Below are 23,009 nucleotides of genomic sequence, written 5' to 3'. Positions count from 1 at the left end.
TCCCTCCTGCACACCGTCCGGGCGGGCGGGCCTCTGGGCGCGGGGCGGGCCGGGGCGAGCGCCGGCGGAAGGGGCGGGCCTTCCGGGCCGGGCCGGGGTCTCGGTGCGGGGAGAGCGGGGTCCGAGGCGGCCGCCAGGACGCGGGGCTTGCGGCGTTCCAGGCGCACGGGCCGCGGGGTCCAGGGGAAGCCTTTGGCTCGGCCGACCGTGAAGGCGTGTTGGCGGCGTCGCCGGCCATGGATTACCGGCGGGTGCTGATGAGCCGCGTGGTGCCCGGGCAGTTCGACGACGCGGAGCCGTCGGACAGGTAGGCGGCCGTGGAGAGCCCTAGGTGCCGCTCGGGGGACGCCTGCAGCCTCGGCCCTCGCCGCCCCGGGGACGGCTGGTGCTGCGGAACTCCCCGGCTGGGTCAGGGTGCCAGACCCGGTGCCCGCGGTGGGAGAGAGGGCACGCCGTCAAATAGAAGGACTTCAGCGGAAATGCGGAGGGAAATGAGGTGGCAAAATGGAACTTAAAGGTTTATTTTAGTGTGAAAAACCGTATATTGAAGGTTTTTACTGGAAAGACAGATTTACTGAGAGAAGGAGAGAGAAAGCTGTCCCGTCTGCTGGCTCGCTCCCCTAAATGGCCGCAGTGGCCGGAGCTGAGCCCAAACCAGGAGCCGGGAGCCCGGCGTTTCTTCTGAGTCTCCTTCGTGGGTGCAGGGTCCCAAGTACTTGAGCCAGCCTCTACTGCTTCCCCACGCCATAAGCAGGCAGCTAGATGGAAAGTGGAGTAGCTGGGACAAGAACTGGTGCCCGTTTGGGATTCCGGTGCTTGAAGGGGAAGGATTAGCCAGTTGAGCCATCGCGCTGGCTTCCACAAAATAAATAAATAAGATAATCCATGCCAAGTTTTTGGCGTGGCAAGTTTTGCTGATCTGTGTAGACAGCTGGCTGGTTCTTGAAGGATGAAGCAAGGAGGAGGCACCAGCCTTGAGTGGAGCAGAGGGACGGGCAGATGTAGTCACAGTGGCCAAGTGCCAGGCCCCGGGGGGAGCTGGGAGCTCCCGTGCTGGTGCCCCGCAGCGGAGATGGGAGCGGACAGGCACCTCTCCTAAGCCCCAGGAAAGCTGCAGGGTGGATTTGAGCAGGAGGATGCCCTGTGGTTTACGGAGTGTAGAGGTGGTGGACAGCAGGAAGCCAGCGGCAGCTTTTAGCCAGCTGGCCGCAGTGCCCGCCCTGTGCCTGCTGTGTCTCTGAGGGAAGCTGGAGGACTGCCACGGGGTGGTACTTGATGTACTTCTCTGTAGAAGTGGGGCTTGTCAGCGAAGTGGCCTGTGGAACCCAAAATGCGCAGTGCGGGCTTCTCGAGCTAGCCAGATGCAGTAACCCACGGCTGCCTTCTGTGGGCGCGGTGCTGGTACTGTGCTGCACGGCTGCCTTCTGTGGACGCGGTGCTGGTACTGTGCTGCACTGCTGCCTTCTGTGGACGTGGTGCTGGTACTGTGCTGCACGGCTGCCTTCTGTGGACGCGGTGCTGGTACTGTGCTGCACGGCTGCCTTCTGTGGACGCGGTGCTGGTACTGTGCTGCACGGCTGCCTTCTGTGGACGCGGTGCTGGTACTGTGCTGCACGGCTGCCTTCTGTGGACGCGGTGCTGGTACTGTGCTGCATTGACCTGGGCCGCTTCTCAGGGAGGCCCTGAGGGTCCTGGCCCGCCCGCAGCATCCCCCCTCCCTTTGTAGTTCAAGGCAAACCTGCCTTAACTCGCTCCCAAGCTTTGCCTCTCAAAGTCAGAGCTGTCGCACAACCCAGAGCTGTGCAAGCAGCAATGAGGAAACCTGGGTGCACTCCTGCACGCCCTGGTACGCTCCTGCACACCCATGTACACTCCTCCTGCACACCCATGTACACTCCTGCACACCCATGTACACTCCTCCTGCACGTCCATGTACACTACTCCTGCATGCCCATGTACACTCCTGCACGCCCGTGTACACTCCTCCTGCACACCCATGTACACTCCTCCTGCACGTCCATGTACACTCCTCCTGCACACCTGGATTCACTCCTCTTGCACACCTGGGTCCACTTCTCCTGTACACCCATGTACACTCCTGCACCCATGGGTCCACAACTCCCTGCTAGGAGCAGGCCTGAGCGTCAACAAAGCTGTGATAGGGACAGTGGTAGGAAGGATGTTTGAGCTTATAGGGTGGGGGTTGTAAGGGAAGCGGAAATGTTTCTGTGTTAGCATGCCTGAGCCACGTAGGGGTGTGTAACCTTGCCCACACTTTGTTTCTAGTGCAGTCCCAGACTTGAGGAGAGTGGAAGGCAATGGTGGCGTTCTGTTGGAAGACTGTGAAGACAGCGCGAAGGAGAGGAGCGACAGTGAGACAGAAGAGGAGGACGAAGTCACCTGGGACTGGGATGAGGGAGCGGGCAGGCTGTCCAGGGCCTGCGCAGGGCGTAACCCACAGGTATCTTGGCAGTGGTTCCAGCTGCCTCTATCCACTTTCAGTTCTAGAACTGAGTAGTGGAAAGCTTAGGTTTTTCTGTAGCACCAGCATTTATTGATTTTCATGCCCCATCCATCCTTTCCAAATTTCTGAAAGCTTTGTGAGTGAGACTTTATCCATGGGCAGTGAATGTAGAACGTTGCTTCAGGTGTCCTTAAAAATGCGCTGTTAGGAAAAGCAGGCGCTTTACTGCTGGCTGACTGCGAGAGCTGGTCAGCTTCTAAGACAAGCTGCAGTGTGATAAAAGCGTGGAGAAATCAGACACTGACCAGCAGGTCCTGCAGGAGTGTGCCGTGACTCAAGCTTTTAGGGTGGTCTCCTGGGCTGGGCACGGCAGAGGAGCAGTGCTGGCAACTCGACCACAAGACTGGGTGACGCAGCCGCAAGGTGTGCTGTAAATGTGTTCATGATCTGCCGTCGTCTGCCATGTGCAGACACAAGTTAACAGACCATGTACAACCTACTTCTTTTAAATTAGAAAAAAAAATTTTAAAAGGCATTCTGTTTGAAGGACACACACGCACTCACGCATCTTTGAGCTCCTAGTTCACTTCCCAAGTGTTTGGAAAAGCCAGGTGTGACCCAGGCTGATCCCAGGAGCCAGGAACGTAATCCCATCTCCCATCTGGGTGGCAGGAAGGCAGGTGCTTCAGCCCTCCCGGGCCTGCTCTGCTGGTTCACTTGCTGCATGGCCACAGCGGCCAGGGCTAGGGCAGGCCAGAGGCGGGAGCCTGTTCCCGCATGGCGACGGCGCCCAGGGCTAGGGCAGGCCAGAGGTGGGAGCCTGTTCCCGCATGGCCATGGCACCCAGGGCTAGGGCAGGCCAGAGGTGGGAGCCTGGAGCTACTTGTGCCCTCCCATGTGGGTACTGGGGCACAGGTCCTGGGGCCATCTTCCACTGCTTCTTTCAGGCCATTTGCTGGGAGCGGACTGCCCTAGGGGATGCTGGCGTTGCAGGCTGCGCCTTCCTGCTCCCCCACACTCCTAGAGGCTGTCTCTAACCCTGAGGTGCTCCCTAGCCAGGAGCATGCGGAGCTGTGGGTTAGCAGGTGCCGCGAGCTTACTGTAGGCTGTGGAGGGCAGCACTGGACACTGTTAAAACCGTCACTTCGGGAGCCAGAATGTGTGTGTTTTTTTAAATAACCAAAGAAATTCACACTCCTCGTGGTCTCATTTTGGTAACGCCTGCATTGTTTTGTTGAATTTGAGCGGTTTCTCTACAGGGGTCATCACTTGTAAGACTGGGGGGATGTGGAAGCCTGTGTGCCTCTCAGTTAACCGCTTTAGTGGTGAAAGTTTTACCTGTGGTTTGTGCCACCGATGTTTATTATAGAAACTGGACTTTTTCCTAAAAAAACTTCTTTGTGCCAGCCTGAATGCTAAGCCACCTGTTCGCCCTTTACCTTTTCTGAGCTCCTGGGCCCAAAATGAAGTTCTTAGAGTCATTGTAATGTTTTGCTTAGGTTTTGACTCTATGAACTAGTTAAATTAGAGGAGCGAGGGTCCTCCTTGCAGTAGGGGGAATGAATTGCAGCAGAGTGGGAAAGCAGGCCGCAGGGAGGGTCCCCCACCTTCCTTATCGAGCTTTGAAAACGTTACAAATCCACAATGCCGAGCGCCTGAGACTCCAGGACTTCGTTCTAGGCGAATCGACAGACCTCCAGCTGCACTTCAGCCAAAATGTCGACTCCAGCTGACAAAGTCTTACGGAAATTTGAGAATAAAATTAATCTAGGTGAGTTATTAAACGCATTTCATCTGTAGGTTATGAAAATCCTCTGGAAAGCAGGTAGTGTTATACGGTTTCATTTGAGCAAGAAATGGGTATATTTCAAGTTTGTTACAGTCTCAGAGTGGTTTGAAAACGTGGTCCAGGAAGACAAATGTCACTGGTTGTTAGTGCTGTGTTTTGCACCTGTTGTCGGAGCGTGAAGTTACACAGGTCCGGTCCGGGTCCTCTCTGTTGCTGTTAAACTTTGCAGTGGGGTCACCGGGGCGGCGGGGTGTGATGTACTAGCATTTGATTTCATTGGAGCCTTTCTGAGGTGTCAGTCGTTCGAGAGCTGGTGAAGGCAGGTTGCTGTTCGTCTGGAAGTGGCTGGTCACCGAGAGCGCAGCGAGCGGCCAGGAGGGGTCCTTGAGGAGGAGCAGTGCTCTCCGGGCCCTTCTTGCTGCCTGGGCCTGTAGGTTGAAGTGGCATTAAATACGGAGTCCAGGCAGTTACTCTGTGTAATTCAGAATGTTAGCATGAAGTTGTTTTAATAGATTGAACGTTAGTCCTCTTTCATTGCGTGCATGCGTTGTGTGGTATTAGGATCCTTGTTCTTTGGGGTAGTAGGCGTTTCCGTGCCCTGAGAACAAGCATCGGTTACCTGCCTCCCACCTTCGAGGCACTAGGGCCCCAGAATGTCTTTGTCTCATCTGGAAAGACTAGCATCCCACCGTCAGCCTCTCTCCTCCAACCCTGCCTCCCTGCCTCCTGCCTCTCTGGTGTCAGTAACAGTCATTGTATTTTTAAGTTTTGTGAGGTCAGTTTTAAAACTCCACGCAAGTCAGTTTTTTTTTTTTTAAGATTTATTTATTTTTATTGGAAAGGCAGTTATACAAAGAGAAGGAGACACAGAGAGGAAGATCTTCTGTCTGCTGCTTCACTCCTCAAGTGGCTACAATGGCCGGAGCTGAGCCAACCCAGAGCCAGGAGCTTCTTCTGGGTCTCCCACACAGGTCCTCTGCTGCCTTCCCAGGCCACACGCAGGGAGCTGGATGGGAAGTGGAGCAGCCTGGACATGACCTGGCTCCCATATGGGATTCCAGTGCATGTAGGGTATGTTCTCAGCCACTGAGCTATCACACCGGGCCCACAATCTGGTTGATGTTTGTCCTTCTGTGCTTGGCAATTGACTTCACGTCATGACCCAGCTCTGTCCATGTTGCAGCTGATAACAAGACTTCATCATTTTATGACTCAGTAAATGAGGAATTTCTGTGGCTAAGATGTTCCAACATTGTAAGGGGAGGAGGGAAAGTAACATCCCTTGTGGGGAAGGAAGCGGCTTCGTGCTTATCTTCAAGGCTGGGCAGAGAGGGACCTGGGTCTGCAGAAAAACACTCTTTTGTTATGTGTTGCTTACCTTGTGGGTTGTTTGTGTTTTCAGATCGGCTGCACATTACAGACTCGGTGATCAACAGGGTCACTGAGAAGTCGAGACAGAAGGAAGCAGACATGTAAGTAGTGTCCCAGCGTTGCTCAGGCTCACGGGGTCGGAGCGTGCCCCGTGCAGCTGATGTCCGCTTGCTTTGGCGTGTCTGTGAGAAGTGTGTGCTGGGGCAGTCACCTTGTGAGTTTGCAGACACACTGTCCTGAGGCTCACTGTGAGTTTGCAGACACACTGTCCTGAGGCTCACTGTGAGTTTGCAGACACACTGTCCTGAGGCTCACTGTGGACTCCGCAGTCTCGACTTCTGAAAGTTATTACCTTCTGTGAAGTGTTTTCTAAAACCTGAAGAAAAGTTGTTCAAGATCTCTAACTTATGTCGGTAACTTATTACTCATATAGTGTAGAAAATGACAGATAATATAGTTAGCAGTGTAAAACAGATTACAGTTCAAGTTAGCAGACTCACTGCTTTGGCAGAGTTTTTAGGTTTTTTGTTTGTTTGTTTTAAGATTTGTTTAGTTTTACTGCAAAGTCAGATATATATAGAGAAAGGAGGAGAGACAGAGAAGAAGATTTTCCATCTATTGATTCACTCCCTAAGTGACTGCAACAGCCGGTGCTGCACCGATCCAAAGCCAGGAGCTCTTCCAGGTATCCCACACAGGTGCAGGGTCCCAAGGCTTGGGGCCATCGTCGACTGCCTTCCCAGGCTGCAGCAGGGAGCTGGATGGAAAGCGGAGCTGCCGGGATTTGAACCGGCGCCCATAATGAGATCCCGGCACGTTCAAGGCGAGAACTTTAGCCGCTAGGCCACACTGCTGGGCCCCACAAAGAGCTTTTAATCTTCATTGGTTTAGACCACTGTGCTGGGTTAAACCTGGAGTGTGTGTCAGCAGCTGCAGCCGGCTCTGGTGAGAGAGCCTGCTGACGGGTCGGCTGTGAGCCGTGCTGGGTGCTGTACTAGATGTTGTGCTGGGTGCTGTGCTGAGTGCCGTGCTGAGTGCCGTGCTGGGAGCTGTGGTGAGAGAGCCTGCTGATGGGTCCACTGGGTGCTGTGCTGGGTGCCGTGCTGGGAGCTGTGCAGTTCTTGCTCGTCATTGTGTGGTTCACTGTTTTCCAGCTTTTGCTTTGCGTGTTTCTGGGGTTTGGGGCCTTTTTCCTGGTCGTGTAGATTCTTCGTTTGCCCTTCAGCAGGAGTTACATCTCCTGCAGGAAGGTTCGGAGTGAAGGATCTGCACTCGTGACATCCGTCACTGAAGACGGCTTTATCGCTCAGACCCTGTGTTAACTGCTTTGGTTTTTCCTTTCCTGCCTAGGTACCGTATCAAAGACAAGGCCGACAGAGCGACTGTGGAGCAGGTACAGTGGGGACTGCATCCTGCCTGTTGATAAGCAGCCTTGCCTCACTCTGTCTGGGCATGCTCTGCTTCCCCTTGCACCAGTTCCCCGTGTGGGAGACCAGGTGTCTGGCTCCTGGCTTCAGCCTGGCCCAGCCCTGGCCTCTGAGCCTGTCTGGGGAGGGAGCTGGTGGATTTGCGTGTTCCTCCCTCTGTCACTCTTTCAAGTAAAATAAATATCCTAAAAAGCAGAAAACATTAATCGTCTTATTTAGTCACGCAGGATGACATGCTCGAGAGAAGCCTCGGATGACTGACCAGTGGGAAGGATTCGGTGACGTCCTTTTGAATTTCATGGTTCTTGCACTTGTTTTCAGGTTTTGGATCCCAGGACGAGGATGATCTTGTTTAAGATGTTGACTAGAGGAGTCATTTCGGAGATCAACGGCTGTATCAGCACGGGAAAAGAGGTGAGCTTTCCTTGGCGTGACTAATTTCCTGTTGGCTTCCATATTTCAGATCCACATGAGATGAAGGCAGTTAGCAGCTAAGCTGTGCCTTGAGGGGGAGGGGGCACAAAGCCACACGTCTGCACGCTCAGGGAGGGGCTTTGCAGAGCCGTCGCAGGCGTGGAAGTGACTGTCCCGCTCAGGCGGTCACTGCACAGTGCCCAGCAGTAAGCCTCGGGTCTGAGTCCTTTTGAAACAGAAGCAGAGGTTCCTGGGCTGATTTCTGCAAGTCAGTCAATCACGTTTTTCCGCCTCATGTATGGATTTGGAGAAAGATGAACACAGAGTGGTATTTAACTCAGCAGCTGATTCTGTGGGAAGTGTTATGTATAAGGACATCTTCAAACCTTGTCCCGGTGTGAGAGCCAGGTCTGTTGTCTGGTGGTTGGAGCCGTGCGAGATGATTGTCCTGCACACGACTCGCTCTTGTGGTGCACTGCACAGGCCAAGGTGGCTGCAGTGTGGTGGTGATGTCGACTGGGCCCACAGTCACAGGCGAGTGTGTGATGATGGGCCCACCGTCACAGGCGTGTGTGGTGACGTCAGGCGTGTGTGGTGACGTCAGGCGTGTGTGGTGACGTCTGGGCCCACCGTCACAGGCGTGTGTGTGGTGATGTCTGGGCCCACTGTCACAGGCGTGTGTGGTGACGTCAGGCGTGTGTGGTGACGTCTGGGCCCACCGTCACAGGCGTGTGTGTGGTGGGCCCACTGTCACAGGCGTGTGTGGTGACATCTGGGCCCGCCGTCACAGGCGTGTGTGTGGTGACGTCAGGCGTGTGTGGTGATGGGCCCGCCGTCACAGGTTGTTGAGACTGCTACTGTGCTCTCACAGTGTAGTTACTGTGCGTTTTGATATAATATATGTTTTGATTCACATCTGCAGAAGACAGTGGCGGGTTCATCCACATTATTTCAGTTCACTTGACTTCTGAGGTTGAAATAAAAGAGATTTTAAAGTGAAACTGTCGGTAGTTATTAACAAATCTTCATTTTCTTTGCTTTTGGCATGACCTAGGCTAACGTGTACCATGCCAGTACAGCAGAAGGAGAGAGCAGAGCCATCAAAATCTACAAGACCTCCATTCTGGTGTTCAAGGACCGGGACAAGTATGTCAGTGGAGAGTTCAGGTGAGCTGAGGTGTTCTGATTCTAGTTCCCGAAGCATTTAAATAGGCACGGAGTGATTGAAATCGGTATTTTTCTTATTCAAGATTTCGCCATGGCTATTGTAAAGGAAACCCTCGAAAAATGGTGAAAACGTGGGCAGAAAAAGAAATGCGGAACTTAATCAGGTGAGTCGGGGGAAGGAGGAGAGTGTGCTGTGCCCTGCACACAGCTTGGCCCTCTGTGCCACAGAGCTGGCACGCCTCTGCCCAGTGCACGGCTCTCCATGCCACAGAGCCGGCACACCTCTGCCCAGTGCACGGCCCTCCATGCCACACAGCCGGCACACCTCTGCCCAGTGCACGGCCCTCCATGGCACAGAGCCGGCACACCTCTGCCCAGTGCGCGGCCCTCCATGCTACAGAGCCGGCACACCTCTGCCCAGTGCACGGCCCTCCATGGCACAGAGCCGGCACACCTCTGCCCAGTGCGCGGCCCTCCATGCCACACAGCCGGCACACCTCTGCCCAGTGCACGGCCCTCCATGCAACAGAGCCGGCACACCTCTGCCCAGTGCACGGGCCTCCATGCCACAGAGCCGGCACGCCTCTGCCCAGTGCACGGCCCTCCATGGCACAGAGCCGGCACGCCTCTGCCCAGTGCATGGCCCTCCATGGCACAGTGCCGGCACACCTCTGCCCAATACGCGGCTCTCCAGAGCCATGGAATCTGTTAGATTTGCTGGGATAAGTAGAGGAAAGAAACAAATTGAAGAGAAACTCCTGGTCCTGCATGTGTGTTCTCTGAAGCCACTGCAGTGTGGTGTGTGACTTACTCCACAAGGCTGGGTTATTCAGAGTCCTCCGGGGCACTTGAGGACATTCAGAACACAGCGCAGGGAGGAACCTGCACAAGGCTGGGTTATTCAGAGTCCTCCGGGGCGCTTGAGGACATTCAGAACACAGTGCAGGGAGGAACCGTTACTGACTTTTAAGCAGGGAGTGATATGATCACGAGGTGAGAATGTCACTTTTTAATTAGTGCTGCAGTTTTAGACAAGTCTTGTTAGGTCCTGAACTCTGTCATGGTGCTTATTTCAGGCCAGTTTGGGTCATTAGTACAATCTTTTTCGCAGTGGCATCTTTTTATTAGGTAAAGATCTCTTCCCTAAGACCAAATTTCCAAACCCCTGCCATGTGCGCTGTCCATTGGACCGTGAGCAAGTACTGCCTTTGTCAAAGTCTGACATCTTAGAGCTTGGGTATTTTTAAGTATTTTTAAGCTGATTAACTCAAAGGATAATTTATATGCATACTTGATGTTTGAAATCACTGGGATTGAGTTGGGTGTTTCAAACTAAGAAATAGAAATTGCTGGTGTTTTTTATTCTGGATGGTACACGGAGTTGCCATTTAAGATTGTTGGTGTTGTTGAGTTTATGGAATCTGGTGAACGAGTTGGAGGCCCTGGCGTGAGTTCCTGACGGCGGGTGAACTGTAGCTGTTGTGCTCGGCTGGGTGCCTTGTTGGGTGTTGAGTGGTCCTTTCGTCTGTTGTAATTCCACAGGCTAAACACAGCAGGGATACCGTGTCCAGAGGCAGTCATGCTAAGAAGCCATGTTCTCGTCATGGGTTTCATTGGTAAAGGTGACATGTGAGTATATGTGGAGTGTCTGATGGTTGCATGCCCACGCGGCAGTCTTCTTTTTCTGTTGTCTATTTTAGATATAGTTGATCAGCGTGGGAAGGAGTCGGGCTTAGGGGGAGTGCGGGTGAGATCATTGTTCCCTGTTGTTCTTTTTCTTCGTGTGTTTGGGCAGAGCAGGGAGACAAGGGCAAAGCTGCACCCAGCCTCCCCGCCACCCCAGTACCCGGGGCTGCCATCCCAGGGTCCCCGATGTGGAGCACACCCCAAGGGTTCTGCTTACGAAATGCTGTTGATCTTGTCGGCCTGAGAATGAGGAAATTCCCCCGCGGTCCTTTGGCTCACACAGTCGGCCTCAGAGTCTCCATTCGCCCAGACATTTACTGTCATTGCTCGGTTGGTGTGGTGGTCCAATTTGTTCTGCTCTCCTTCCTCTACTACGGTGCCGACGCCCTCTGCAGGCCCTAGTGCTTGCCGTATCCTCCCTGTGCATCTGGGCATGCCATGCACTGCTTCGTGTTAGCCACCGAGTAAGCACAGTTGTGACATGCACTCTGCTGTCAGACCACCAGTCCTAGACGTGGTCCCTCAGGTCTCTGCATACCCCCGCATGTGCCATCCCACACCCCAAGGCCCCACTAGGTGGGTTTTGCTTGGCGGCTTTGGTGCCTTGTGACCCGGGCCCTGCCAGCCTCGTGTTTGCAGTCTTTGACGAGCTTCTCTCGTCATTCCTCTCCTGTTTGCACTGCCTTAGGGGAGCAGAAGTTGGCCTGTTTTTTGAACAGTGCTCAAGTGCTGTGTGTAGTGCCACCTTGGTGGAGTGGCATGTCTGTTCTGAGACAGACTGTCCCACATGCCACCGCATGACGAGGTGTGGAACAGGGCTGGTGCTTTTTAACAAGGAACTGTAAAGCCAGGAGCTTGTTCCTGGCCGTTTTGGCTGAGCTCCTCCTCCCCTTGTCCAGGCCTGCCCCGCTCTTGAAGAACGTGCAGCTCTCCGAGTCCAAGGCCCGCGAGCTGTACCTGCAGGTCATTGAGTACATGCGGAGGATGTACCAGGACGCCAGGCTCGTGCACGCCGATCTCAGTGAATTCAACATGCTGTGAGTACGCCTGCGCCGTGGCCTCAGCAGCCACCTGAGTCGTTCATAAGTAAAGCCGCAGTGCAGTCGCCCCGAGAGTGAAGGTTGTAACGTGAGCTTCTCCTGTATGATGTTGGAAGATGTGCCCTTTGCCTCGAGTGCCTTCGTTGCAGGGTTGACCACCCGGTGCTGGACAGTCATTGGGTGGCCTCGCACTGCCGAAGCGCCCATGGCCTCCGTCCCTGCCCACAGGTACCATGCCGGGGGAGTGTACCTCATTGATGTGTCTCAGTCTGTGGAGCACGACCACCCGCACGCCTTGGAGTTCCTGAGAAAAGACTGCGCCAACGTCAACGGTGAGCAGAGGGCGGGGGCTTACACAGCTGCGAGTGTGCCGAGCTGCTGGGGGACACCTTGGCGCTCGGTTGCCATGGCAGTGATGCTGAAGCCACTTGTGGGGCTGTGTGGGAGTGGTGGAATCAGAGCCTTCTCTCTCAGAGCTATCAGCAGTGTTTCCTCCTGCCAGATTTCTTCCTGAAGCACAGCGTCGCTGTCATGACCGTGCGGGAGCTCTTCGAGTTTGTCACAGACCCGTCCATTACGAGTGAGAACATGGACGCCTACCTCTCAAAGGTGAGGCCTGCCGAGGAGGGAAAGGCAGCAGCTGGCGGGGGCATGTGGGTGTGGCTCCTGTGGGGCACCTGCTCGTGTAGCGTGTCCTTCCTGACAGCCTCCCCAGGCCTGTTCCTTCTGATTTCACAGATGGACAGCCAAAGCTCAAGCAAAACAGCCCGTGGTAAGAGCTGAGCCTCCTGACTTGAAGTACTTGTCAAGGTCATGTAGACGGGTACTGTTGGTGAAAGGTTAGGGAGAGATTTGTCCGGAGTTTTTCTGGTCATTATTTCATTTTCCTTGTGTCTCGGGGCCTTTCTGCATCCTGGAATGTGAAGCGTCCAGTTCAGGAACATGAATTACCTTCACCTTGCTGTGCCCGCATCACCAGTCCCTGCTCTGGAATGAGTTCATGTTCCCAGACTGGACCTCTGCCCAGTGAGCCGCCCTGGCAGAAGTAGCACGCCGTGGAGCGTCCCGGGTGGGGACGCACAGCGCTGGTGCTTTGACTGGTTTATTTCACATGGCAGACACCCTGAAGGGTCATCTCATTGGAGCACACCAGGGCATGTCCTTGCTGTGTAAGACTTAATCCTGTTGCATCATAGACGGGCACAGGTTAGTGTGTGAAGATGCCACTATAGACATGGGTGTAGAAATGCCTCCTCAAGACCCTGCTTTCAGTTCGTTTGAATCTGTTTCCACGAATAAAATTGCTGGATCTTGTGGCAGTTCTCGTTAGTTTTCGAGGACCCACCGTGCTCCGCTGTAGTAGTGGCACTGTGTCAGGTTCCTGGCGACAGTGCCGAAGGACTCCCCTTCGGATGTCTTCTGTTCCCTGAGCGTCCACGCCTGGTGGCCGGGAGCAGGTGGCTCTCTCCTCGCCTGGGTCTGTGTCCCTGCTCCCTTCGGATGTCTTCTGTTCCCTGAGCGTCCACACCTGGTGGCCGGGAGCAGGTGGCTCTCTCCTCGTCTGGGTCTGTGTCCCCGCTGAGTGTCTGCGTGTGTGAGGCAGTTGCCTGTTTGCTGTCCCCTTGTAGGCTTCGTGCATTTTGCCTGTTAACTCCTCATCTCTTTTTTTTTGTTTTACTCTTGCATACTTTCATGTACATTTATTTTTGTTCTTTAAAAGTTCGTTTGTCAGGCAGAGTGGGAGCTCTGTCCTGCTCTCCCACATAGGAGCCCACGTGCCTGGGCTCTCGCTGCTGCTGCCCCAGCACACTGGCAGGGAGCCAGGTTGGGAGTGGAGGTGGCACTCAGTGCGGGGCCTTCTGATAGAGGAACTGCAGTGCTGCCCTCCCGAGGTTTCGGGCTTGATGGAGTTCAGCTCATCTGCTCTTTGGTGTCCTCCTCGCACGTGACACGTGTGTCCCCCTCAAGGTCTTGAGGCTGGTTCCTGTTTTCTTTCTCCCCTTTCCCTGGAATGCCTTTCATTCCTACCTTTCCATGTCTGCTGCAGCTTGTGGATTTCATTTTATTTGAAAGACGGAAAGAAAGTGAGACAGGGAGAGACATTGCCTTGCTGGCCTGCTCCCAGATGCCCACAGGACTGGGCCAACCCAGAGCCAGGAAACTGACACGCAGATTTGAGTGTCCCACATAAGTGACAGGAGCACAAACACTTAAGCTGTTGCCTAGTACCTCCCATGGTACCCATTAGCTGAGCAAGAAACTGGGTCAGAAACAGGAAGTCGGGCTCAGCTCCCAGGGACTCTGCTGTCTCCTCCCTGGTGAACTTGAAGCTCAGTGCAGGAGGCCTTCCTCGGCAAAAGTCATTCCTTTTGCAGATACAGTTCCATATTACATGACTACAGTGGCAGGCGTAATGTGCTGAATTACTCTTGCTATTGTTACAGATTTATTTTATTGGAAATCCAGATATACAGAGAGGAGGAGAGGCAGAGGAAGATCTTCTGTCTGCTGATTCACTCCCCAAGTGGCCGTGATGGCTGGAGCTGAGCCAATCTGAAGCCAGGAGCCAGGAGCCTCTTCTCAGTCTCCCACATGGATGTAGGGTCCCAAAGCTTTGGGCCATCCTCTGCTGCTTTCCCATAACAGAGACTGGGATGGGAAGTGGAGCAGCTGGGACATGAACCAGTGCCCATATGGCATCCCAGCACTTGCAAAGGGGAGGATTAGCCAATTGAGCCATTGTGTTAGTTCCTTTAGGGCATCAGCTTAAAACAACAGACCCGTTACTGTCCTTAGATGTTGAGATGCCGGTTTTGCCAGGCAAGGCTCATGGTCACCCTGGTTGCAGTGGCTGTTGATTAGAGAGCTTTCCATGGAGGCACCTAACCTGTGTCACACGGCCTTGCTCGGAAGTCAGGACTCGGTCTTCGAGTCCCTGGACTTGGGTTTTCCTTCAGTTCACTCTTAAAATTAGAGTAGAATTACTGTGAAGGAGACGGGAGGGGAGAGTAGCTAGCCAGGCTGGCAAAGGTGTCCCCAGATGGGGTAGGCATGGCCAGAACGGGGTGGATGAGTCGAATCTGTTGTTCTCTCTGAAAGGCCATGGAGGTGGCATCTCAGAGGACCAAGGAGGAGCGATCTAACCAGGATCACGTGGATGAAGAGGTAAGAAGGCCCGTTTTTAGCATGCATAGAGGAGTGCTTAACCGATGGGTACGGGGTGGCCTGTTTTAGCCAAGAGACTGGGTGGCTGGGTGTTGCCACCACCTCTGGGCAGTGCCAGGCTTGCTGATGCTCCGTCCCCTTCCTTCCTGTGCAAAAGCTTTCATGATTGCAAACGACACAAGGGTTATTCTAAGGAGAATCTGGCATCCTCTGTGTCTATCTGTAAATTGAATCAGTCACTTAGCACACCAAACACGGGAGCAGTGTGCACACAGCTTGTCGGGCAACACGTGGAGGCCTGGGGCTCCTGGCTCGCTGGGCTGGGGCTGCAGGGGAAGTGAGAGACGTGTGTGAGGTGGTTCTAACAGGCTGTGCTTCTTGCAGGTGTTTAAGAGAGCATATATTCCTAGAACCTTGAACGAAGTGAAAAACTATGAAAGGGATGTGGATATAATGATGAAGTTAAAGGAAGAGGACATGGCCTTGAATGCTCAGCAAGATAATGTGAGGAGCTGCGGGGTGTTGCGGGCGCTGCCCACAGCTGCGGGGTGTCGCGAGCGCTGCCCCACGTCTGTGTGCCTCTGGGCTGCGGGTGTTGCGGGCACTGTGCTACATCTGTGTGCCCCTGGGCTGTGAGTGTCATGGGCGCTGCCCCACGTCTGTGTGCGTCTGGGCTGTGGGTGTCGCGGGCGCTGCCCCACGTCTGTGTGCGTCTGGGCTGTGGGTGTCGCGGGCGCTGCCCCACGTCTGTGTGCGTCTGGGCTGTGGGTGTCGCGGGCGCTGCCCCACGTCTGTGTGTGTCTGGGCTGCGGGTGTCGCGGGCGCTGTGCTACATCTGTGTGTGTCTGGGCTGCGGGTGTTGCGGGCGCTGCCCCACGTCTGTGTGCGTCGGCTGTGGGTGTTGCGGGCACTGCTCCACGTCTGTGCGTCTGGGCTGCAGATGTTGCGGGCGCTGCCCCACAGCTGTGGGGTGTCATGGGCTGTTGACATTAGTGGGTCTCCGTGCACATAGGATGGAGGGGACTTGGTGTTTATAGGGGAGCTGCACAACAGACTGTTGTTAGAGAGCACACGAGAGCAGTGTCTAACACTGCTCGAGTCGTCGCCCACACACACATTTCATTAACATGTGTGTTTCAGAAAATTGTGTTCAAAGGGCTTTGGGAGGCAGGAAGCAATATTGAAGCTGTTACACAGATCCTTATGTGATGAGAGACAAGTATTTCTCCACATTTTTATTGGTGAAATTTAAAACACCTTACTAGTAAAAGTCTCCGAGTTAGTGGGCCTGTGAGCCTGGCCTGCCTGAGGGTGCCGGCCGTCTTGGTGTGGCTATGCCCATTCCCGAGGTGGCATGGTGCCTCCCTCTGTGGCATGGCAGGTGGGGTCTGGCCCTCTGCCTGGTTGTGCGGTGTGTTTGTCATTGTCTGGCTTTATGCTGACCCTTGTTTTTCTCTTCCCTTCTGGATTCAAGATTCTGTACCAGACTGTCACGGGATTGAAGAAGGATCTCTCGGGCGTCCAGGAGGTACGGCACCCGTGGCCCTGTTTGCAGAACACCTGAGAGCTGTGGGTGTGTTTCCTTCTTATTCTGTCCCCAGAAAGTGTTCTATGTGCTGACGTTCTTGGTGATGGCCACGTGGGTCCCAAGGCGCTGTGGCCTCCGTCTCCCGCCAGCTGGGACTGTTGGCGAGCAGTGGTGGGAGCCAAGTGCCATGTCCCTTACGTGTCTAAGGTGCAGGGACTAAGCTGTTCTGAGTCAGGCGGTGGGTAAAGGCTTCACTCTTTTTTCAGTATCTTTCTTATTATGAAAAGGAAACCTTACTGTTACTGAAACTGTCACATTTCAAAACAGCCCTGCAGGGCTGAGATCTGAACATTGGCATCAGTGCATGTAATCGCTGGTCGTTGCCAGGTGCCAGCACTCCTAGAGAACCAAGCTCCGGAACAGGCTTGCTCGGACTCGGACGATGCCGCCAGCTCTGGGAGCTGCGACACGGACTCTGAGGAGCAGGGAGACCACGCCCGCTGCAGGAAGCATACCGCCGACCCGCAGATGGATAAAAAGGTACAGTGGAGACGGGGCCTTTGTCTCTGATTCACTCGGGGCTTTGGGGACACACTAAATTGCTACATTGACTCAGAATGGTCATCAATCACATGTTGTACAAAAGATTAGCACTGATGCATGATGAAATACTGAAAAATGTGGAGGAACTATGGCCCAATGCTGTGTTCCCATAGTCTGTGATACAACCCTTTTTTTAGATTTTATTTATAGGACAAAGTTAGAGGGAGAAGCAGATCTTCCCTCTGCTGGTTCACCACATGGTTGAGGCTGGACCAGGCTTCGTGAGGTCTTCCACGTCGCTGCAGTACTTGTACCTGTTGCACTGCTTTCCCCAGGGCCTTTCAGGGAGCGGGCTTAAAAGTGGAGTAGCTGGGACTCAAGCTTTGGTTTAACACACTGTACCATCATGTGCCCCACAACTGCAAATAGGAGACCCTGCCGCTCAGATAAAATGTGACGGCTCTCAGCTGTTTTTTCTCCAGCTTGGTTCAGTCTGTAAACCTTGAAAATGTGAGTTGCACACTGGTGCTCACAAGAGCCAGAGTGGGTGTGGATTAGACCAGGCTAGGCCGTGGCCTCTACTTGGTCACATAAGAGCTGGTCTGGGGAGGGTAGGCCACACCAGGCCACACCATAGCACACAATCCTGAAAGCCAGAATGGGTACAGTCCAGCTACGGTACCCACCAGGGAGTGCTAAGACTGGGGGCTGGCCGTGTCAGTCTGGGCAGCGGCACTCAGTGGCACACACGTGATCCAGGGCTGGCAGTGGACCTGGGAGAGCAGTTCCTGTGCTAGGGACACGTCCTGCTGGTGAGTGCAAGACCCAGGGCTGGGAGCAGGCTAGACCACACTGGGCAATAGTGCCCGTTGACACATGGGTAAGCTGAGTCGGGGGGCGAGCAGAGCAGGGTCAGTGCACAGCACACTGGCATGAGCGAGAGCCAGGACAGAGTACAGAGGGTTCACATGAGGGTTAGGCTGGGCTGGGCTGGGCTGTGGGTGGCTGGGCTGTGGGTGGCTGGGCCGGGCCGGGCTGGGCTGGGCGGTGGGTGGCTAGGCCGGGCTGGGCTGGGCTAGGCTAGGCTAGGCTGTGACACTTGCTGGGGAGAGCTAGGGCCGGTAAGCCAGGCTCCAGACCCAGCCTCGGGTCTTATGTATGCCAAGAGGTGCTGTGGCCCAGTCTGAGATGTCCTGCCCCCGGCCTCTGCATACCCCAGCAGGTGAACTAAGCCGCAGCACCTCGGGTAGGCACCAGGCCCCATGCGTTTTCCTCTTTTGGTGTTGTCTTCATTTTTAACATGCACATAATTCTACGTAGCGGTAATGACATGATGTATTCTGAGTGATGAAGTCTTTGCTTTCTTCATTGCAGGAAAGAAAAAAGGTGGTCAAGGAAGCCCAGAGAGAGAAAAGGAAAAACAAAATTCCTAAACACGTAAAGAAAAGGAAGGAGAAGATGGCCAAAACCAAGAAGGGCAGATAGCCTGCGGCCTGTCTGCAGGCGGTGTCCGTCCCTCCGTCCGCCTCCCGGACACGCAGCTGCCTGTGGCAGGCGGCTTGCTGACCGTGCTCCAGCCATTGCGTCCTGAGCGCTGTGTCCACAGTCACTTGGTGTTGACAGAGGAGTTCCGTCAGCTTCTAACGTGCTTATTTTTATAGTTTTTATTCTGCAGAAGCATCTCTGGGAGCATGCTAAATTTTGGATCGTGGTAGCATCCCAGCCTTTATGAGTGTGTGGGTCTAGTCAACCCTGCAAGCTAGTCTTGGCTTTCTGTGTAATGGGCAGAGCCAGGAGTTCTGCTTTTAGGGGCGTCTAGCTGGGCGTTGGTGTGCTCCTTCATTGAGCCTCCCTGTGTGTTCACAGGTGGCCTTTTGTGATGGACTCATACTGCACATTTCTTATCTTGTTAAAAATTTTTCCAGGATGCAGAGACAGAACTCTTCTGTACCCGTAAAATGCCCAGATGTGTGGCCTGGCCAGCCCGGGCTGGGCTGCAGTGGGGAATGTCCACGTGGATGGCCAGAGCCTGTCCCTTGCACCAAAGCTGCTGCTTCCCAGGACCCACACTAACAAGAAGCTGGAGGTTGCAGGTGGCGTCAGTGTGGACTTAGGACCTTAACATCTGCGGGGTCCGGGTCTTCTAACTGTTGGCAGTTTGCGGCACATTCATTCTTACCCTCTGTGATGAAGAAGGAATTTTCCAAGTTTCTAATAAGCTGTTTCACATTCAGATATGTAAGAATTGGTTATGCATCAAAGATTTGGATATTTTAAGCGTATACCACGGTAAACAAAATGCAAGCATTGTTACCTGTGGGTAGTCTGTATTTTAATAAGATGTTAAACAAGAAACTGTGTACCATGAGTGTTAAATTGTATGAAGAGAAATATACAGGAAAGAGACTGCTTGGAGTGACAGTGCTTGAAGGTGAGTGGGCAGCAGTGGCCGATGGGCCTGAGACCAGGCTAGGACACTGTGGGTGAGGGAGGGCTTAGAGGAAGGCTGGGAGCCTCAGGCCGACTGCCCATGCTCAGGGTCCTGCCCTGACCGCCCATGCTCAGGGTCCCGCCCCGACCGCCCATGCTCAGGGTCCTGCCCTGACCGCCCATGCTCAGGGTCCCGCCCTGACCGCCCATGCTCAAGGTCCTGCCCTGACTGCCCATGCTCAGGGTCCCGCCCTGAGGGAGACATCATGCCAATGGCTGTGTCTGGTGGCAGTGCAGCTGTGGGAGAGGAGTGGTCGGATGTGCCAGGAAGGTGGGTGAGGAGAGGAGTGTCCCGGGGCTCTGGCTTCTCTAGTTGAGGTGAGTGGAGTTGGCACACACTGCTGGACAGCAGTGTGGGCAGCATGGGGTGAGAGCTGGCGCAAGTTGGCATTGCAGCAGGTACAGACCTAAAAGAGATGTGTGTGCTTGTGTCTTTAGCCATGTGCTTTGGTGGAAGTGGTTGTGTTGGCCTGCAGAGGGCACTGGGGTATGGGAGCAGAGCCTGGACATCTGCAGAGGGCGCCAGGGGGCGGGAGCAGGGCCTGGGCACCTGCAGAGGGCACTGGGGTGTGGGGAAGAGAGCTGGCTGGGAGCTTCAGCTGGGCCCTCGTGGATCAACTGCTGAAAAAGTTTTTTTTTTTTTTTTCCTAATGAGGAAAATGAGAACAAAGGAGCCTCCTGCAGGGTGGCATCTGCAGGGGAGGGGGACGAGCCAGATCAGACCCCATACCTGGGACCAAGGCCATGGCCATGCAGTGAGCAAGTCCTGAGCTTTTGGGAGGTCTGAGAGATTTCTCTCCCCATGGTGAGTACTCCATGAGGGAATCTTGGGAATGGAATCAGGTCTCTGGCCCCACCCTGCCTCCACCTTCTTGTGGCAGGAAGAGTCTGGGCAGTGTTCGGCCGTGGGGATGCGGTAAAGGGAGCCCTCTGCAGTGTGGTGGCTGCGGGGGATGCCCGAGCCAGGCCCAGCCCCATGTTTGGGACCAAGGCCATGATTACTGCTGCCATGTGGTGAACCAGTCCTGAGCTTTTGGGCAGTCAGTGTGCCCATTGGGCGCCAGGCTCTACCTGCTGGCCAACCAGCAGTGGGCTCTAGGGTTTTTAGGGTATGTAATTTCTGCCTTGGGACATCCATGGATAAGGCCAATGTGAGAGTAGGTGAGGGGTGAATCCCGTATGAATCCCGTGTGACCCAACAACAGGGTCACGGAACTTGCTGGCAAGCATGGGGACTGAGACCTGGTGGTTTGGAGGGGAGGGTCCATAAAATCTATTTGGGCCAGACTGATTTACCAACCAAATTAGGAATCCTAAGATGGGCTGTTAGCATAGAGCATCACTGACTGCCACACACCAGTCCATACCAAAGCTATGGATGGGGGCCTGTCTGGCAGGGCTAGGGACCAGTACCTGGCTGAACAGGGTAAATCACATTAAGAAAGGGTCATGACACCAACCAGCAAGTGAAAGAATCAGATCCAGGTAGATTCTGCGGGGGATAAATGGGCCCGTCCTTGTGGAACTACAAGTCCCGCTGGTTTGCCCAAGAGTTGATGGGCTGAGCTAGGAATGACTATGGAACCCACTGACACTCAGTGGGTCTTGGGGCCAGAAACAGACTGGATAGGTCCAGACTGCAGCACCCGCACGTGCATCCTACCACAGGGTGTGAGGTGGGCCGGGCCGCAACATCCTCCAGCTCGTGCAAGGGTGAAGATGGAGTGGCAGGCTATGCTGGACAAGGACCTAGCACCTGCTGGAGCATGTAAACTCTGGGTTGGGGACTGGACTGAGTGGAGGAACATGAGAACTTGGAGAACCTATTGAGGGTCAGCTCCCAATGGTGAGCACATGTTTCAGGCCTGGGTATTGCATAGTCTGAGCAAGGTAACTCCAACTGTTGGCTAATGTGTGGGTTGGCTTTCGAGGGGGACGGCTGGGCAGGGCTGAGCCAACCTTACCTCACTGGCAAGATCAAAAACCAGGCTGGAGCACAGGTCAAGCTCAGCTAGGCTGTCACACACACCAGATTGCATGAGACTGGGCGGGAAGCAGACAGCAGGTTCAGGTTCCAGCACCCACCAGCGAGTGGTAGGACTCAGTCTAGACTTGGTCAGGCCAGGCTACAGAATCCAAAAGTAAAGGTCATGATGGATGAGTGACTAGGCCAAGCTGGGTCAGAGCAACCATTGCCACGTGCAAGATCTAAGATGATAATGAGCCTGGTTGGGGAGCTAAGGGGATGCCCTGGGTGGGTTGTGGTTCCCACTGGTAAGCACAGGACTGGAATGGGAGCCGTGTTCTGGTCTGGATATGGCTGCAGCATACCTTAGCACAAGTGTGGACTGGGGCTGGTTGCGCTGGACTGGACTAGATCCCAGCACTTTCTGGTGCTCATGAGGACCAGGGTTGGTATAGAGTTAGGGTTTTGCCCTTGACGAGCTGGGTATGAGCTGTGTCTGCATGTGGAACAGGCTAAACTGGGCTGTAATACCCAACGATAACCGGAATGGGCTGAAAGCCGTTGTTCTTGCTAGATCGGGAAATAGACTGAGTAGGGCTGGTCCGTGGACCCACCTGTGTGCACGAGATACTGGGAAAGGTTCAGATGGAGGAGCCTGGGAAAATCCTGTCAGGACACAGTCCCTGCAGGTGAGCACAAGAACCACAATAGGGAGCAGCCCAGCCCAGGCCAGGCCAGAGTACCTAGCGGCATACATTTGGCATAGGTCCGGGGTGAACCAGGCAAGGCCAGTTCATATCACCTGCTGGTGAATCCGAGCATCAGAATGGAGTGTGGGTTGGCCGGGTCTGGTTGCAATACACACCAGTACACATTATGGCTTGGACTGAGTGCCCTCATCAGCATCAGCTGTAATTGGGGGAGGGCCAGGCCAGGCCAGGCTATGGCACCCACTGGCAAAAGCTGAGGTGAGGCAGGCCGTGCCAGATCGGGCCACGACACCCAACCAGCACACGCAAGACCTGAGGCGGGGGGAAGGGGTAAAGCTGGTAGGGGGAATGTGGAGGGCTCCATTGCTGGTTTACCACTCCCACTGGAGAGTGTGAGTTGGGCTGGGCTAGACCAGACCAGCCAGGGCTACAACACCTGTGGGTCTCATGTGCGCTAGATCAGGGAAAAACCAGCCTGGGCTGACTATTCCTACGGGTGCAAGCATAAATCAGAGTGGGTGAGGGTTGGCTGGGCTTTGCCGCAGCATCAGCTGGCAGTGGCTGGCAGTGGTGGGGGCTAATTCTGTCAAGTTTAATCACAGAACCCCCTGGAAAGTGCATGATCCTGGAGTGGGAGTGGTCTACTAGGGAAATAGTGAGCTCCTTCCTCTTGGGTTACCACTCCCACTGGAGAGCATGAAAACCAGGACTGGGGCAGGTGTGGCTAGACAAAAAGGCATGGGGCTGGTTGGGTTGAACTAGGCTTCGGTGCCCATTAACATGTTGGAGAGCTGAATGGGATGTGGGACAGACTGGACCAATCTGCTGTACATACTGGCAAGCATGGGAATCAGGGTAGGGGGCAGGTCTGGTGGGGGTTATTGGGAGTCACCCCGACTAGGCTGTAGCTCCCACTGGTTTATGTGAAGGCCGAGTGTGTGATGGGCAGAATCAGGCTGAACTCCAACACCTATTGGCTCCTGAAGAAGACAGCTGGAAACAGAACTGACCCAACAATTGCAACCACCAGCACAAGCATAAGCTGATTGGGGCAATGAACTGTGCCCGACCCTGTACTGGCAAGCACACACATGAATCAGGTGTGGGATCACTTCAGATGAAGTTGCTTTGGGGATCCCTCCAACTGAACTGCTGATCGCAGAACCATGAAGAGAAGTGCAGGTTCCACAGTCTGACCATGGAGTGCAAGTGTTGAAGCGAAGCCTCCTGAGGCTGAGACGGAGCAGTG

At 54.5% G+C, this 23,009-nt stretch overlaps 1 protein-coding gene across 2 annotated transcripts; it reads left to right on the top strand.

Annotated features, from left to right (window-relative positions):
• Nucleotides 1-164: 164 nt before the first annotated feature.
• RIOK1 (RIO kinase 1) lies at nt 165-18,905 on the top strand. Of its 2 annotated transcripts, XM_040984017.1 has the most exons (18): nt 165-307; nt 752-774; nt 2,316-2,461; nt 4,145-4,235; nt 5,656-5,725; nt 6,975-7,017; nt 7,373-7,465; nt 8,520-8,632; nt 8,716-8,796; nt 10,175-10,261; nt 11,218-11,355; nt 11,587-11,690; nt 11,861-11,967; nt 14,458-14,523; nt 14,908-15,027; nt 15,998-16,051; nt 16,439-16,591; nt 17,969-18,905. In XM_040984017.1, the coding sequence occupies exons 1-18, from the start codon at nt 237-239 to the stop codon at nt 18,077-18,079; spliced, it is 1,671 nt and encodes a 556-aa protein (XP_040839951.1). In that variant the 5' UTR covers nt 165-236; the 3' UTR covers nt 18,080-18,905. The 2 variants fall into 2 exon arrangements, with proteins under 2 accessions (XP_040839951.1, XP_040839949.1); XM_040984015.1 differs by lacking the exon at nt 752-774 and having other exon boundaries at nt 2,287-2,461.
• Nucleotides 18,906-23,009: the final 4,104 nt, after the last annotated feature.

The sequence above is a fragment of the Ochotona curzoniae genome, unplaced genomic scaffold (assembly GCF_017591425.1).
Source record: "Ochotona curzoniae isolate NIBS_2020 unplaced genomic scaffold, NIBS_Ocur_1.0 contig_4064, whole genome shotgun sequence".
Taxonomy (NCBI): Eukaryota; Metazoa; Chordata; class Mammalia; order Lagomorpha; family Ochotonidae; genus Ochotona; species Ochotona curzoniae.
The sequence above is the reverse complement of the archived record's forward strand: the minus strand, read 5'-3'. Positions and strand labels throughout refer to the sequence as shown.